The sequence below is a fragment of the Micromys minutus genome (assembly GCF_963924665.1).
Source record: "Micromys minutus genome assembly, chromosome: 9".
Taxonomy (NCBI): domain Eukaryota; kingdom Metazoa; phylum Chordata; class Mammalia; order Rodentia; family Muridae; genus Micromys; species Micromys minutus.
Genome location: NC_137978.1, coordinates 43,125,993 through 43,144,209, shown reverse-complemented (window position 1 = coordinate 43,144,209; position 18,217 = coordinate 43,125,993). Strand labels below are relative to the sequence as shown.

Here is an 18,217-nt window from a genome sequence, read left to right as displayed (position 1 = left end):
TCAGCACCCTCACTTGCAAAACAAGATGGAGAGGCTTGGAGAATTACATGACCTGCCCAGAAAGGAGGAAGCTGCTAAAAATGTGTTGATTTATGGGGCGGGTGAGAGGGAATGGCAGTTGCCTGGAAGTTTACTTGGGTGTGTAAAACTAGACTGATTAAAAGATAAACATATAAGAATCGGGATAGTTGATGGGAAGGAAGGAGATAAGATCACGTGAAAGCTCTGACCTTTCCCGGACACCCCTTGATGTGACAGAGGCACATGAGTCAAACTAGGGCATCCCTGAGAGCAAAGTAGATGCCTGTCAGGATGCTGAACAAACAGCTCGGTGGAGGCTGGGACTATCACGGGCACCCCAGGGTGTGTTATCATCCAACTGCAGGGTGCAGAAGATAGGGAAAACCTGTAGGGATGCAGGGCCCTGGGGGCGGGCAGTAAAAGACACAGGTTTAGGTGTGCTGGTGTCATACAGATGGAGGGGCAGGAGAGTAGCAGCTGGATCCACAGCCAGAAATACAGCCCCTCTTCCTGATGAAGCTCAAGCACAAGGTAGCGATGGGCAGAGACATGAGCCTGCTGCATTCTGCCTCTTCATGACCTTAGGGTCCCCTGACTCCATCTTCCAAAGGAAATGAGACTTATAGAGGTTCAGTCCATGTCCACTAGGGAGAGGGCTGGGGTTCAGATCAGCAGGGAATCACTGGGAAGACTCCCTAATGCCTCTAGAAGGTCCCTTGCTGCCCACCAGCCACAGGGATCTTTTGCTCAGCATCTTCAGATTTGCAATGTGGCCCAGAGTTATTTACCCTAGCCAAGAGTCATTGCTCCAGATAACTTCTGGCTGCTGAAGCAGAAGGAACCCCAGGAAGACAGTTTCCCCATTCCTTATTGCTGTCCTTCCCAGCTCTGCCTCTCTAGGGAGATGAACAGAGAGAACCCCCATTCTCCTTTCCTCCTGACATCTGTGAACGAGGGTCCCAGGGATGGCTGGCAGAACCCAGATGATTTCAGTCCTGACCACACACACACACTTCCTTCCCATTCCTGGGAAAACACAGAAATCACTGGCCACAAGAACACCTCTAAGGAAGAGGCCACTGCAAGAAGTCAAAGCAAATCTCTCATGTGAGTTACAGTGGGGAACAGAGGGAAGGTTTTTCAGCCATGATTGCATGAGGTTAAGTGGAGCATGACACCTTCGATGCCCAATGAAGATATGGCAGAGGAGGCACTGAGGTCAGCAAAGCCTACACAGGAAGGAAGGAGACGTTTGCTCTAACATGTGAGTTAGGGCAAACTGACAAGTGGCTTGTGGATTGTGCAGACATCCAGAAATTGGGGTATTCTCCCAGAATCTATAGGGAAATGACACAAAGATCAAAATCTCAAGAGAAATGAAGAGCCACACAGAGGATAGGTGGGAAAAATCCAACACACGGATATGGGAAAGCTCCAGAGAGAGAAGGAAGAAAACCCCAAGGAAAAGAGTTTAAGAAGAAAGACAGCCTACAGAGTTGGGGCTCAGGCTGCAGCAGCTCGCCAAGCACCAGATATAATGGGGGAAAAGAGCTTAGCTCAGAGGGCTGCTTCATTTTCTAAATAAGAAAACACGAAGGCCCATGGACGGCAGAGCACTCGTGATTCACAAGGATGACGGCTCAGCTTGGATCCCCGTTTGTCTGTAATAGGAAATGCTGGTATAAGACAGAGAAATCTGCACAGTTTCTTTTTCCCCAAGACCTGTAATTTGATTTGTAAGCAAGTTGGTGTTCCCGTGCGCCATGCCAGAGGACGGTGTTTATGAATCTGCCAGGTAACACGATAGGGATGTGGGGTGGGTATGGGGGGTGTGGCCGTGGTTTTGAGCCTCAGTGAAGAACTGAAAGGGAGAAGCCAGGAGCTAGCCAGGACAGACTGCCAGGGAAGGCTCGTCAACTCCAGTTGTCCTGTCAGTGAGGTAAGGACTAAAGGCCAATGTCAACGTCATCCTTAGGTGAGAAACTTATGACTTAAAAATAATTACCGAGACCATTAGGATAAAACCCAAGTATACAAATGATGAAATTCAAACAATGTACCTGGACAGACCAGGAACCAGAGAAGGCAATCAAAGGAGAACTGCCGAGGAGGAGAAAAATAAAACAAGGAAGCAAATGTATTGGAAAATGATGGAGCTCCTCACCCAAGAATTAGTCTAGCTTCCAGGAACTGGAGTTACAGATAGTTGTGAGCAAACGTGTAGGTACTGGGAATCGAACCTAGGTCCTTGCCAAGAGCATCAAGAGTTCTAAACCACCGAGCCCCAGAGCATTAGCCCCAGAAGAGACATTCTTACCTCTTGGGCAAAAAAAGAGTATCAGGTATTAAAGTAGTGTATCTCAAATAAGTATTAAAGTAGTATATCTCAAGTAAGTACTGAAGTAGTTATCTCAAATAGTGTATATCAAATGAATGGCCCAAATGAATGCATTGCTATAAGCATCCGCAATCCAAGCACACTACTGTCTTCACGTGCACTATCACATAGGGGAAGGCAGCAACCACGATCTCCCTTCAGGATGTCAGGATGAGGGGAACACAGACTTTGAACAGGCAGCAGAAGACAACATTTGTGAAATAAAAGCAGTGACTAGTTATTAATAAACTCCACAGAAGCACTGATCGATTTGGAGCAATAAGAATTCCCCAAAGCAACAGAACCTCATAAGCCTCTGATCTGGCTTAGCGGGGAAGGGGACATTGAACATGGCACTGAGAGTTCCAGAGGCAGGGAACATTAGTGCTGGAGCAAGGGGCATTAAAAAGAGAGAGAGAGAGAAATAAAACCCTCACATATTAGGTCAATGACATCACTAAAGTAAAGAGAAATTCTGAAATGAATTTTACAAGAATTGAAATTCAAACAATCTACCTGGGCAGACTGGGAACCATGGAAGAGAAAAAGAAAGGAAGAAAGAGAGAAAGAGAACCCACCGAGGAGCAGGATCAGGAGATAAAACAAGGAAACATGTAACTGCAAATGATGGAGTGCCTCTCCCAGCAGCCAAGAATCAGTGACGTTAGCATTATCAAGGACAGCCCGATGGGCTTCTGGGAGGAACATGCGCTGAATGTCAGTCTTAGAGTTGACTAGCAGAGACCAGCTAGAAAACACAAAGAGAGGGGAAGGCCCGTTTATAATAAGAGAGCAATAAAGGCTGCTAAAAACCTCCAGGAGACAGCTGGGACCAAAGTTAGGAACAGCAGACACAAATCACTACCGCTGATCGAAAGTGGCAGCTTCCCCCCAAGTTTCCAACAGATAAACGGAGAGGCGCGTCATATTCCCGGATGGGGACAAGTATAAAGATCCTCTTTTCAGCATAATGTACACATTTTGTGAAAGTCTAGAGATAATTCCTATGTATTCCTTTTCTTCTTTTGCATCAGTGTCTCCTGTAGTCCAGACTGACCTTGAATCTTGACCTTGACCTTGACCTTGCTATGAAACTGAGGCTGGCCTTGAACTTCTGACTCTGTGCTTCCTCTTCCCAAGTTCGAGGATCACAGACCTGCCTGCTGCACTGGTTTTATGTGGTGCTAAACCCATCGAATGTTCCTGCCTTTATATAACAGGCTAGGCTAACGCTCTACCAACTGAGCTATATTGTTGGCCCTATACAATTTTTAACACTGACAAAAACATTTCTAGATAATATTGAGAGATTCAAAACAAGCAAGAATGACCAGTTTAAAAAGTCATAAGAGCTGGTTATGGCATGGCATGCCTAGGAGTCAGGAGGGTGAGGAGCTTGAGGCCAAGTGAAAAGACCTGTTGGAAAACAAACAACCAACCAACAAAACAAACAAACAAACAAACAAAGCTAAACAAACACAAAAAACCCAAACTGAAAAGAAAAAAACCAACAAAAAATTAAAAAAAAAAAAAAAAAAAAAAAGACACACCTTTTCAATGACCACACCTTTTAATGTTATTATAACAGATCTGGATAGGTGGCTTAGGAGTTAAAAGCTCTGAGCGTGGTTCCCAGCATCCACATGGCAGCTCACTACCACATCTAATTCTAGGGGATCTGACGCCCTCTTCTGGCCTTTTTGGAAACAGTAGACATGTGGTGTACTTCTGTACATGCAGTTAAAACTCCCCAACATGTAAAATAAAAATAAATCTTTAAACAAGTTATTAAAGCACCAAGTACCATTATAGTTTTTTAATAACCAAAACCTGCACAAGGAGAAATATATACTTGGAAGAAATAGGCTAAAAAAGTATAGGAAAAGAACCAAATACCCACAATAATTAGAATGTGTAAATGTGGCATTTTGAAAGTCATATCAAGACAACTGATTAATTGGCTTCAGTATCTGCAGCAAATAAAAAGTCAAAATAAAATCCAGAGGCATTGGGGCGAGGAGACGGAACTAAAGAGAAGGAGAAAAAAAAAAAAAAAAAAAACATAGGGATCTTCATCTGTTCTGTATACAAGCCAAGGCGTAAATGAGGAAAGATCTATTTGATCCTTCAAGGGGCATTTTAATTTTCTGATACCAAAACATACCCTGAAGGAAATTATGTGGCAATTGGCAAAATTAGGGGGGCTTTTCATAGTGTATAAGATTCCTGTGTTATATACTATATTTTGCCCATAGCCATAAGGGGTTATACTTCATGAATAAGAAGATGAGGGCTAATAGAAAACTCGATCCAAAATTTGCAACAAGGATGCATGGTCCACTAAACACATTATAAAAAAGGTCACCACCTCACTCGCTATAAAAAAGACAAATTAGAGAATGATATACTATTTATACATTTCAAACCGATCACTTTTTTTTATAATTACCTCATTTTTAGAGAGTAAAGCTACAAGACATTGTATCAGGATTATTTGACAATCTATACAACAAAAGCCTCAATAACCTCACTGCATTCTTTTCCAAAAGATGTATTTATTTTATGTATGTGAGCACACCGTCGTTGTCTTCAGAGGGCATCATATCCCATTACAGATGGTTGTGAAGCACCACGTGATTGCTGGGAATTGAACTCAGGTCCTTTGGAAGAGCAGCCAGTGCTCGTAACCACTGAGCCATCTCTCCAGCCCCCCTCTCTACATTCTTTAATTCATCTGCTCTTAGAAATGCTGAGGTGCAGGCAGGGATATGTATAAAGGCATGTGTAATGCAGTGAGCTTGTGTTCATAGTGCAGAAGCAACTAAATGCACAGCACTAAGGAATTGGTTCTATAAATCTTAAATAAGTATAGGAGAAACTACCAAGAAGCATTAAAAATCCCATTATAAAAGAGCTGCATAATGATGGAGGAAAGTTCATGGTGAGTAATTACAGTGAAATACATACACTGCTTTATTCAATAAAAGAGGTAAGGGTCTGTCTGAGTACATCTGAAGAGCAGAACACACAGTGTATCTTGGCAATCTGACAACTTCTGAGTGTTGTCTATTTAAGAATCTCTCTTATGGGAATTTTGATTTGGCCCCAAATATTCTCCAGTGAAATAAACAACATGCTGATAGTGAAAAAGAAAAGATGGGGTCTGGGTATGAGTCTGCATATGTAAATCACACACACACACACAGGCACACAGACACAAACTCACACTCACATACTCACACAAACACACACACACATACAGACACACACACACATAGACACACACAGACACACACACAGACACACACACATACAGACACACATACAGAGACACACACAAACAGACACACACACAGACACACACACAGACACACACACAGACACACACACACACACACACAGACACACACACACACAGACACACACATACACAGGAAGTATGGATCCTTTGTCATGTGTGGTCCTTCTGCTGTGGAGACACTATTTGAGATTATAAACCAGCACATTTTTGACCATGATGCTTACAGCTCATTCTCAGCTATAGTCCCAGGATGGCCCATGCTCTCGCTACCAGCACCTCCACCCCATCCCACCCAGATCCCTCGCTGGCCCCGGGTACCTGTGTGAGAACCCGAGAGGGAGCTGAGGAGCCGGGAGTGCTGGCTGTGCCCATCATGAACCTCCACTATGTCGTTGAGGGCCGTATGGAAGAAGGCAAACTGGCCAAACACCACTGTGGGGGAGACACAGCACGGGACCTCAGTGCAGAGGACTGGCAGGCTTTGGAGGGGTATGGGGTGGAGTTGGAGGTCTGCTGGCTTTAGGCCAGGAGCAGGGCAGCTAGAGGAAGTTACTGGTAAGGGTTTGAAAGGGTTTCTGCGAACACCCTCCATTTCCCACCCAACCCCATCTTAAGAACCTGTGAATACCTTGGCTTTCTTTTTTTTTCTCAAATTTCCAGCCAACCAGGTCAGCCCCTGGATAGCAGCTCTTGGGCATTAAGAGGTGTGAGAGAAGGGAGCAGCTGCGGGCTCCAAGGCAGGAACAACAGGTCTATAGAGTGAGCAATGTCACCACCCCATTTATCCGAAAGAGGATGTGACACTCACCCAGCACCCACTGGGTACCAGGGACCATACTGGTTACATGTATTGTTTGTCTTCTTTGACTGTGGCTTTCCCAGAAATGGTTCATATTTTGTAGACCAAGAAGTAGAGGCTCAGAGGTTAAAAGAGTTCCTCAGACCATTGTGTTAATTTGAGAAGGGACCACAGGCCCCTGCTGTGAACTCAGGTCTCCATTTGGGAACAGCAGGAATGTACTCAGTCCTCTTCTCTCTGCAGTGCTGAGGAGTGGGGTTCACCATAGACACAGTTCCTACCACCATGACTACACCAGTCTTCCAGTTGGCCCAGTGTACTTGCTAACAAGAGCCAGGTAGGTCCCACTCCTGCTTTGGCTCAAAATCTTCAGCTCATAGGAAGCAGGACATATGTGTGTGTTTGTACGATGCATGTGTGCTGTCTGCATGTGTGTTTATTGTATATGTTTTCTTTAGGTCATGTGTGAATACGCTATGTATGTTTTGTATATATCGTGTGCTGGGGCAGAGAGGGAGGGGCTCAGGCCACCGAGCAAACTGCTTGATAGAACACAGTCAGCAGTGTGGAATGTAGCAGCCACTGTAGTAATCTTAGTTCTTGAATATGGGCTGAGGAGGAGGGGAAGGACATGTGGAAAGGAACATTTCCATACCATAAAAATGGGCACAACATTGGGTGATCGGGGTCTGCCATCCCACAGAACTGAGGGAGACACAGGGACCCTGCTTCATAGAGTGTGCAATTTAGTGCCCCCCCCCCAAATCCACACTTAGCAAGTAAACACAAATCTCAGAGAGCTTTTTTAAACTCCGAGAGTAACAGGGCAGCGTGATGGGGTGAGGCAGGCTACTTCTGAGAAGGGGTGGGGAGTGACACAATAAGGTCTCCGGTGGCCTGAAGTCAGAACTGAGCTGGAGACAAGACATTCGTTCCTGGAGGGGAAGGTCTGCCTCTTTCCCAGGCTCAGGCTTGGCCTCATTGACAAAGAGGAGCTGGAGCACTTCACCCTTAGCCAGTGCTCGCCGACCTCATGGACAGCTTTTAGCTGTGCGACGCTGGCCAGGCCAAGGTCGGTTACTGACAAATGACTGAGCTCCTTGTCATAAGCGCAGCTGGAGCGTAACACTGCACGCTGGCTATCTATCAAGGGTTCCTGACTTTCTGGACAACGTTCCATGACTTTCCTCAGTGGAATCCTGCAGGCCTAAAGCTCCCGTCTCAGTAGAGTGTGGGTGGTGTGTGCACACATAGCTAAGGGGGGGGGGCAGAGCTATGGACGAGGATGAGCTGGGAGTTACGGAGGCAGGAAGAGTTTCTCCCACTTTGGTGATACCAGGCTTCAGAGAAGCAGATGGCCCTGCCGGATGCCACTGAAGTCTTGCCGAATGGCTCAAACATCTGGGTCCCGCCCTTTGCCCTTTCCATCCCATGTTTGAGAAAGATGACAAATCTTATTTCTTCAGCCTGGGTGTCTCGGGATATAGAAGTTTCTTTGACTTCTTAGGGCAGATTCTTGCCTCATGGGTTCCTTGCTCCTCCTACTTACAGCTGCTAGATTCTCCTCAGATGGATGACTAGAATGATGGGGTTCCCTTCAAATCTGTCTCCATGCTACCCCTTCCTTCTTTCCTCCTGCTCCCGGGGCCCCTTACAGCTGGGCTTCCAGCAGGCTGGACCTGCCACCCTTCTAGGCCTGCCTATCTGTGCTGTGCTGAGACATGGCTCACCTAGCCTCTATCCGCCATTTTCAGTTCATGCCCACCCCATACCTGTGAATGCCTTTCTTTCACCTCTGGCCTGGAAGCCTCTCCCTGGTGTATCCCAGGACACTATGTTGCCCTGCCTGAGAGGCTGCCCTGTCAGATCACAAAAGGGACTTGCCATTCTGGAAGAAACAGGAGGAATCAGAAAACAGGAAAGCAAGCCAAGGAAGCCCTACCGTAGTCCTTAGGCACGGTAACAAAATACAGGCAGGTCTGTCCACTGGTGTAGTTCTGGGGGTAATTTGGGGACAGGACCACTCCATCTGAACTCACATACTGTCCACCGCAGGGAGCTGAAAAAGAAGCCACAGAGGGGCCTGGTGACTTGGTTGCCTCTTATCAGCTGCTTGTTTTCTTTTAGTCTAGCCTGAGCCCCTGGCCAAGGACATCCACTTGTCCTTAGACTGAAATCTACTCAAAAGCACACATCATCCTCTGCACTAGAGGTACTAACACTGGCTTGAGCCCTTCCTTGAAAGCACATGCTTGGTGCTTGCAGTGTGAGGCTTTCATGCTTATAAGCAGAACCTAGAAATGGGCATGGCCTTTGATTCCATGGCTGATGAATGCAGGCACTGGTGTTTACTGAGCTTCTTTCCCCCAAACTTTACCTCCTGAGAACCACACAGCCAAGCTGTTCCTATTCTTGTTGCCAACCTCCACAACTGGCCTTGGTACTGGCCTCTCCCATGTACCCAAGCAGAGACTTCATTATTTTTCAGGTTGGGTGGCCTCCATGTTTTGGGGTGGGGGAGAGGTTCTGACACACAGGTGACAACACAGATTACCCTGTAGCCTTACTTTACACAGACATCACTCAGAATGTCCTCAGCCTCAAGGGTAAACCCAAGGTTACCTTTGTCCTCCCTCCATGGTATATACCTCCTGGATGGCAGGCTACAAGCCTCAGTTGAGCATCTATCTAAATGGGAATAGGCACACTCAAGAGAGATGACCATCCAGAGGGACTGGGACATTGGGTGAAGGAAAAAACATTCGCCTTTGTTGCAAATCCATTTGTCAGACTCTGCTTGCTTCACAGAAGTACCCCTGAAGCCATGTCCTCCTTACCCTCCCTCACCACAGATCCTTCTGACCATCATCCATCACAAGACATCCCTTGGCCCTTGAACCCCTAGGTCACCTGTGCAGACTGGCCTGGGGTTGTTCCACATCGGTTTCCCATCAGGCCCCAGGATGCAGCTCAGGGTGGAGGCGCCCTCAACCTCGTAGCCCCCGTGGCAGTAGTAGGTGATGGAAGAGCCGAGCTTCAGGTCAGAGCCCACTCGAGTGCCGTTCTTGATGGAACCAGGGTCAAAACATGACTCCCTTGGGTTTTCTAAAGAAAATAAAACCCATACAGATGGAGAGAGAGAGAGAGAGAGAGAGAGAGAGAGAGAGAGAGAGAGAGAGAGAGAGAGAGAGAGAGAGGGAGAGGGAGAGGGAGTGGGGAGAATTTGTTAGTGACCTATGAGCAGGGTGGAGGGTCTCAAGATGCCCAGTCCATTTCCCTTCATGACTAGAAACAACTCTAAATTTTATGAGAGATTTGCAGTTGAGGATAGTCTTCAGGATTGAAGCTCTTCTCCATGGCTCTTCTTGCTGTGATTCACAGAGGAGGAAGTGGGTTCTTTGCCTTGGGTATCCTTTTCTATCTCCTTGTTGGCTTCTGTGGGGGTGGGGGTGGGGCAAATACTGCCCTGCTTGTGGTGAGCCTACGCCTCTACCAACATCCCCTTCTTGGGAAAGGCAGGGGATACTTCAAGAGAAGGTCAGTGCTCAGGTCCAGCCCCTGTCTCCCCTCTCACCCTAGTCACCACAGGCTAGCTTTCCTTGGCTTCTTATCTCCAGCCACATATCTGGCAGTAGCTAGTATTTGAAACCATTTTTCTCTTATTCTTTTCCTCCACTATGCTGGCCTGAGGGTAGAGCTGACAACTGCCCCACAAGGCTCACAAAAAGGGCACTAAACCCAGAACCAGGAAGGAAGTGGAAAAATCTCACCCCTCCCTCCGGTTGGATACCCCAGATCCCTGAGATGTCCAACTTATTAAAGTAATTGTGTTTTTTTGTCTGGCCACAGACTCTTTCCAGACAGGCAACTGTGGATGTATCCAACAAATTTATTCTTTCTGACACCTCTCTGCACTACACTTAATGTTTCCTAAGGGCTTAGAGTACCAGCTGGAGCCTGTGTAGCTGAAGGAGATGTAACACTATAGCCTTTCTTTCCATAGAAATCCCAAGCTGTCTTGGAAGGCAGCCTCTACTCTACCCATCATCGGGATGGTCAACTAGGCAGTGACAGCACACTGTTTAGGCCAAATGGCTACAGGAATGTGTCACTGGCCCTTGGGTTTTGGTTAGAGTGTCGACCTAGGGCAAGAATGCTGTGAGGCTCTTAACATGCTAACCGCCTCTGCATAAGGGCTCTGGCATGGAATGAGCTAAGGAGGGAAGAGCTGGAGGAGAAGTTATCAGAATTCAGAAATAAATGGCTCGGGAGGAATTTTGCTGAGGGCCGTCCCTGTCACCTGGGTGCCTTTCAGAACACTCGAGCACACACACACACACACACACACACACAGACACAGACACACACAGACACACACACACACACACACAGACACACACACACAGACACACACAGGGAAGCCATTGCCCGAGGCTGTCACTTAGTTGCCAATCAGCCTGTTGAGTGATGGGGCAGGACCCTTGGGTCTATAATCCCGACAAGTCCATCAGCTCTTACATTTGAGCCCTCCTTATGCTCCTGCTCTTCGAGGCATCCCCACAGAGCTGAGGATGCAGCGGTCCTGAGTGTATTTCTGGAACTCAACGGGCCCAGAGAACCTTCACTCGCCTGGCAAAGGGACCCTCCTTGGCTTAATCATGTGCCCCCATGGTACATCACCCTGATCACTGCATCAAATCTGGCTTTTTCTTATGCCTGAGGCTCTGGCTAGACTAGAAATGGCCACCGGATGAATCAGATTCAAATCTCAGAGATGTGATGAGCTGTCATCATTAATTCATAATGAGTCAAATCATATTTGAAATTAGGAAACTGAAACCAAGCTCACACAGAGCCTGAATCAGCTGTGGTACCTGCTTTCCATCTCCCCTCCCAAGGTCAGTGATGGAACCTGGGTTTGACTGACAGTTCCCGGGGACCAGGTAAGACTCACATATCCCAGGCTCGTGGCCTAGGAGATGGAAAATACAAGCAAGACCTTCTGCTTCCCTCAGAGGAGACAAAAATCCTTCCAGGCCTACACAGCCCTGCAAATGTTGCCCCATGGTTCCCTCTGCGATGTTGTTCAAGCCTCTGTGCACAATATGTCCCCACATCTGGATAGGTTCCTCCTACTTTTTATATTGAATGAACTCATTGATTCCAGTCTATGTGCTACATAGACTCCTGGTGTGGGGGTCCTTCCCTGGAGCATGATTGGAGATGCATCCTTAAAGGAAACTGACCCTTCCTTTATGGGTCCCTACTTGGGGGTGAGGGCTCGTGAACCCCTTCCTATATCATCCAAGAATGGTGACTTTTCAATGTCACCCTGTCTGGGGGGAGGTGTGTCTTGAAGTTGGCTTTCTCTCCAGAAGATCTGGTTCTCTTTTCTGATGATAAGATGAATTCTATTCTCCAGATAGGCAGGGTAAGGACATTTACTTCCAGTGCCTTCCAAACTCCTGGAGGATGGGGGCAATTACTAAGGCTTCTTGTAGCCCCAGCAGCTACTTCAGAACTTAGCACCAGGATTGGCCTGTGCGGTGCACAGCGTGGGCCTGCAGTAAGATTGCTACCTTGTCGAGCTAAACAATGAGGGGCGTGGCCAACCAACAAGCATCTGCTCACATTTCAGAAGAGGACAGGCTTTTCATCCTGAGTGCTATTACACTAATAACAGTGATGACAGCTCACACATAGGAATGTCACTTTGTCAGTCTCAAAGCCCCTAGGAATCCGTCATTTCCCCTCTGTCCTCAGAAGGCAGAGCAGGGGTACAGTCGCACTTACTGCAGGAGCCACATGAGGGATGTGGTGATCAGAGAAACAGAATGGGTTCTCTAAGCCATTCAGCTAGTGAGAGATGGAATGGGCATCAGAAATAGACCTGCGGCTGGCTGGAGCTTGGCTGTAAATAACAAAGCAGGGTGACCAACCCATCACCATCACGGTCATAAGAAAAACCCAAGCTGCCCAAAGCAGCAACACAGAAACAGCTTCTTTCCGGTCTTCACAGATGAGCTCCATTCCTGCTCTTTCTAAAAGCAAAATCCTGGAACAATAGGCAGAATGGTCAACCAGTCTGGGAAGTTGGTTACAAAGGCAGGATGAGGGCTAAGGAGATGGCTCAAGTCAGTGAAGTGCTTTGCCTTGCAAACGTGAGACTCAAGTTAACCCCTGGAATCAGTGTAAAAATTCTGGGTGTGGGATTGTGTGCCTGTAATCCCAGCACTGGGCTAAGAGAGGTGGGCTTACTGGCCAGTGAGCCTTGTCTACATGGTGAGATATATATCAAGAAGAGACTCTCTCAAAGAATGTAGAAAGCACTCTTGGAGGTGACTTACGGTTTTATCATGCACCTGTATTCACACACAGACACACACGCACACGTATACAGGCACACACAGAAAGACATACACATACACAGGCACACACAGACACAGACATGCAGACACTGGCGCTCGAGCACACACACACACACACACACACACACACACGTATATCAGAATGTATGATTGATTTTCCTAAGATGGGAATGTGGGGAATTGTGGGTACAAGTGCTCTAATTGGTCCTCAAAGGAGACAGTGTCACACTAGTATTAATGATCAGCTTGACAGAGTTTAGAATAGCCAGGGAGATGAGCTGAGAGGTATGCTTGGGGGGATTATCGTGATCCTGTAAATAGCATTCTCATTCTCTTTCATATGTATATCCAAAGACTGTCTATACACATTTGCACATATGTCCACATACATACATATATACAGTCTTTGAATATTAACCATCTGTAATGTAATTTTTACTGCCTATATTGTAGATGGTGTTCTAGAAGATAATAACTTGCCAAGTTCACAAATCAAGGGAGAAGTAGATCTAGGATTTGGGTAATGCTGTCTGGGATAATTAAGGAAGAAGAGCAAGTCAAAAGGGGACTAATGGAGCAGAAAAATGTAGAGTGCCTGGGAGCCCAGAACACTGTCCTGACTATTAATAACCTCAGAAGCGCACGGGGTATATGATACACGCCAGGCACCATACCAACGGCTTCAGTGCACAGGATCATTGAGCTTTGTAGCTTTGCTGTGTGGGAATTTTCTTGCCATTATTTTACGGATGAACAAGTGGGGATTTTGAGTGGTTAAATAACCTGCCTAAGGTCATCTGATTGCTAAGTAGTAAACGTGCATGTTCAGTCCTGTTAAACTGGCAGGCTATGCTCTTGGCTAGGCAAGGACTGCGGCCGTCTTTGTGAGGTCTTATTGGCACATGGTTCTGCCCCTTCCTTTATGCTTTGCCCCTTGGTGCTTTAGCATCCAAGGACAGAGCTGAGTGTGTGTGTGTGTGTGTGTGTGTGTGTGTGTGTGTGTGTGTGTGTGTATGGCATATGCACATTCGTGTGTGGCATGTGCACACACTTGTGTATGGGTATACACCAGAGGAAGACATCTGATATTCTACTTTACCACTTTCTGCCTTATTCTCTTGAGACAGTGTCTCCTGTTGATCCTGAAGCTAGTCTGGCATCTAGCCAGGCCTTAGCACTCCTGTCTCTGCCCCTTGGTGCACTAGGGTCAGAGATGGGTGTACGGCCATACCTAAATTTTAATGTGGATGCTGGGATCTGAATTCAGATCCTCATGCTTGCCCTGTATATGTTTTACCCACTGGGTCATCTCTCTAACTCCCTGGTTCTTATATGAGTGCTTTGGGATCTAAACCCAGGTCCTCAGGTATGCAAGCTCTCTACTGACTAAGCCAACTCCACATTGCACCCCCGCCATGCCCCAAGTAAATTTTCAACACATGCATATGCCCACTTTTTTATGTTTTGTCTATGGTCATTTTAGCTCTACAAGGACAGAGCTGAGAAGCCATGACAGGGAAATATTATCTGAATGTTTATTATTTTTAAGAAAAAAAAAAAACCCATCAACTCCTTCTTCTGACCCCTATCATCCACTGGCCTAATTCCAAAAGTGAATGTGAGAGCCACAATACTAACAAGACGCCATCAGATGGTGACCAGTCTGTGACAGAATGCCAGTATCAAAGCATGAGGAATTTAGTTTTGCGCAGGCTACCCTGTTTCTGTGAGCTAAGATAGTTTGGCTTTGTGTGCATGTCCTAGAGGTTGACAATGGGTATCCAACGTTGAGTTGCTGGTGAAAGCAGAGATGGTGTCTCCTAAGAGGAAGTCAGGTCATGGGGTTACTGCCTTTGAAAAGGATTAAGGTAATTTCAGGGGTCTCTCAGTTATAGTGAGCAGTTATATACACAGGGAGCCTGGCTCCTGAGTCTTCCCAGCCATCTGCCCTCTGTCTGGTCACGTAATCTCTGATTTCCCTAGGTTCCCTTCACTGTGGTGCTGATTTTTCTACCTCTCAGAGAGGTCAACCAGAAGTCCAGCTTCAATTTTGGACTTTCAGCTTAAATCATCTGTGAGGAAGAGAATCCCTCTTTTTTTTTTTTTTTTTTTTTTTTTTTTTTTTTTTTTAATACAAAGCCTTGAGTATTTGTTATAGCAACAGAAGGTAGAGTAAAACATGGTCAACTTCCCAAGACGTTCGGAGGTTCTGGCTGAGTTCTAAGGAAGCCTGAGATTCAACATGAACCTTCACAAGCTGAGGGAATGACCAGGAAGGTGTTAGCCAGCAGGTACTGAGGGAGATTATGATGGTTATAAACAAGCCTTACAGAGAAGGAGAGAAGAAGATTAGTGATTTGAAAACAGAAGCAAGGATGACAAAAGAATGCTACCATTCTCTTTTAGCACTGGGGTGTGTAAACATGTAAGACTAAGCCATCTGGGGTGGGGTGCATCACAGGGAAGATAAATATTTTGCAGGCTCTCTGTGGTCTAGTCTAACACCTTCCCTTCACTACTATATTGCTGTTTTTTGGTTAAACCCACTGAGCCTACCCTTGAGGCTTTCTCCCACTAGGCTCTTACCTGTGTAGTCAATAACGAAGCCAGCATTGCTCACAGATGCATCGCTGCGGAAGGCGAGGAAGAGGCTGTTGCTGCTGCTTTCAATGCGGCTGGGGAGCTGTGAGCCATAGAAGCTTCCTATGAGAGGACTGAGAGAGTCCCGTCCGTCGTAGATGTGAAGAAAGTCATAGCCAGGCTCCAAGTTAAATCTGGAGGACAAAAGTAGCCCATCCCCATCCCCCACCGAGGTCAAACAGGGGCTTGCGCTGGGGCCTCCCAGAAAGCAAGCTCATCATCCCATGGTACCCTCCCCACAAAGACTGAAGAAGATGAGGCTCTGGTGACATCCCGGTCAGGAGAGATGATACAAAATGTGGCTTGAGGACACAGGTGTAAGATTCTAATCACTGATCAGTTCTCGATTCTGTAGCCAAAGGCCTCAGATTTTGCTCATGCGGGAGGGAAAGTAAGTTGCCAACTCCAGGCATGAAGGGGCAGAGCTGGCAGGTGTGAGTCCAGGGCTCTTGCCTGACTTCATTGTTCTGCTGTCATACTAGTTTGTACTGACTTTTCTAACAGCTCAGGACTGTCCAAGGAACTATCTCCAGTAGGAAGGGACCCATCACCACAAAAAGCCTAGTTTTCTCCCTCCACCTGGGTCTTAGCATCACCTTCAGATGTTCTCTCCCTGAGCTGCCCAGCCATAGTGTGGGATGAAAAAGATCCATCCTGAGAACTGGAATTCATGGATATAACTCATCCATGTAGGGCAGCTAGCAGGGGCATCTAAGCTTTAGATATTGTGCCACAATGTTGTCATCTGTAAATGTGTCGGGCCACATTCATAGCTACTTGGTACCTCTAGCTAGCTTAACTTCCTCAGTGGGTTTCGGTATGATATTGTGGGTGTGTGATTGGATGTTGTCTCTGTCTGTTGCAATTTATTCTTTCGCTTAAATATCCCACCAGAAGGGATGCTCTGTCCTGCCTGAGACAAGTTCCAATTGGAACTTCAGTTGGTTGCCTTAAATGGGTTCCCAGTTGACATCTGCCGGATGCTTTGAGTACCTGACTTGATCACTGTTTGCTCTCTCACTTTTTGTTCATTTTTTTTTCCTTTGGCATTTAGTATAGTCACTCCTTCAGAACAAACAACATGGTTACTGTAGGTCACTCTCCTGACTGTACAAAATGGTCAATAGTGTATGATATCTATAAAATGTTCAGTCTCCAGGGAGGGACACACGCAGGTTTTCATGGTGGTCTGGCCTGAGTTTATCCCAGGGAAGGAGATGACCCGCAGCAGTGAGACAAGGAGGGAAAACAAGAAAGTCACTGGGAAGCAGAAGCAGAAGTGAGGTAGATATGAGCAAGTCTTTGGGACTCAGGAAACCACCAGGTATTCAATCTGACTGGGGCTCTGGGCACAGGGTGGCTGGTAGCCTGCTTGGAGAGATGGATGTGTGGCAGACCGTAGAAGCTGAACTCAGAAATTCAAACCGACTTACAAAGAGGATATATTTACTAAGGGATAAAAAATAAAGTGCCTGTTTGCTTCTTTGCCTTGAAGTTGCCCGTAAGACAGAGTACTCTGAAAGTTACCCTGATAGGTTACCCGGGAAGGCTAGACGGGATAGAGTGGCCAGTGTGGAGACTAAGACATCATTTGCAATGGAAGATGATAAAGGGTCAAGCCAAGGCAGGGAGGAGTGGGATGAATATGAAGATACAGGAATTTGCTGGCATGTGTACGTACATGCCATACAGTGGTCACCTATACCATACACCATACAGTGGTCACCTATACCATACACCATACAGTGGTCACCTATACCATACACCATACAGTGGTCACCTATACCATACACCATACAGTAGCCATCTTGAACATTATTCTTCAAAGTGTTGCTCACCTTGTGTGTTGAGAGAGAATTTTTCACTAGCCTAGAGCTTGCCAAGTAGGCTAGGCTGGGAGCCTCAGGGAGTGGCCTGTCTCTGCCTCCCCAGTGCTGGGGTTACAAGCATGTGTCACCATGCCTAGCCTTGTAAGTTTAGAGCCTTAGGCTTGTATGGCAAGCCCTGACTGAGCCACCTCCCCAACCCTAATGGGACTGTTGGGGCAGCAGCCAGGCTTAGGTAGCCCGCAAGGCCACTGGAGGCAGAGACAGGGAGGGATAGGGCAGATCTATGGAGAATTGCCTGTGAGTAGAATGCAGGTTTGAGAACACGGGTTAGGTGGAAAGGTCAGGCGGACCTGAAAGGCATCAGGATGGAGGGAGGCACTGGGGAGAGGGCCATACAATGTGGTGGGACACAGAGTCCCAGGTTAGGGCTCCTTTCTGATTAGCAGCTGCAAAAGTGTAAGAGAAAGAAACTATTGCAAGGATACTGCAGACACAGGGCCAGGGCAGAGAAGAGAACCAGTGGCTACTGGTGGTCCTTCTTTTTTCTGTCTCTCTCTTACCGTTGGACCTGCGAATTCTGCCACACACCTCTGAGGTCTCACCTGGCCACCCAGGTCCTTAACCCCCAAGGTCTCAAAACCCTTGGTCTCCCACCCTGGGAAAGGTACATACGTGTTAAATACCAGGGCGATGACGTAGTCTGGAGAGACGGTCACTTTCCAGTCACACTCCTTGCCTGGTGGGTAGGGCTCTGGGTAGTTTGGTGACAGAATGACTCCTGATGGTCCAGTCAGGTCTCCCCCACAAGGAGCTGAGAAGAAAAAAAGGACAGGGAAAGTCTGTCCCATTTTCTTGGTCACTTAAAAACTAGGCAATTTTATA

At 46.9% G+C, this 18,217-nt stretch overlaps 1 protein-coding gene across 1 annotated transcript in view; it reads right to left on the bottom strand.

Moving 5' to 3' along the window:
- Positions 1 to 18,217, bottom strand: part of CSMD2 (CUB and Sushi multiple domains 2) — a gene marked incomplete at both ends in the record, with an annotated part of 547,554 nt that overhangs the window by 90,828 nt on the left and 438,509 nt on the right. The window contains 5 exons of the mRNA XM_080921920.1: positions 6,018 to 6,131; positions 8,441 to 8,557; positions 9,409 to 9,603; positions 15,453 to 15,640; positions 18,008 to 18,146. Coding sequence (XP_080778046.1) covers positions 6,018 to 6,131; positions 8,441 to 8,557; positions 9,409 to 9,603; positions 15,453 to 15,640; positions 18,008 to 18,146 — 753 coding nt within the window. The remainder of the gene's footprint in view (positions 1 to 6,017; positions 6,132 to 8,440; positions 8,558 to 9,408; positions 9,604 to 15,452; positions 15,641 to 18,007; positions 18,147 to 18,217) is intronic.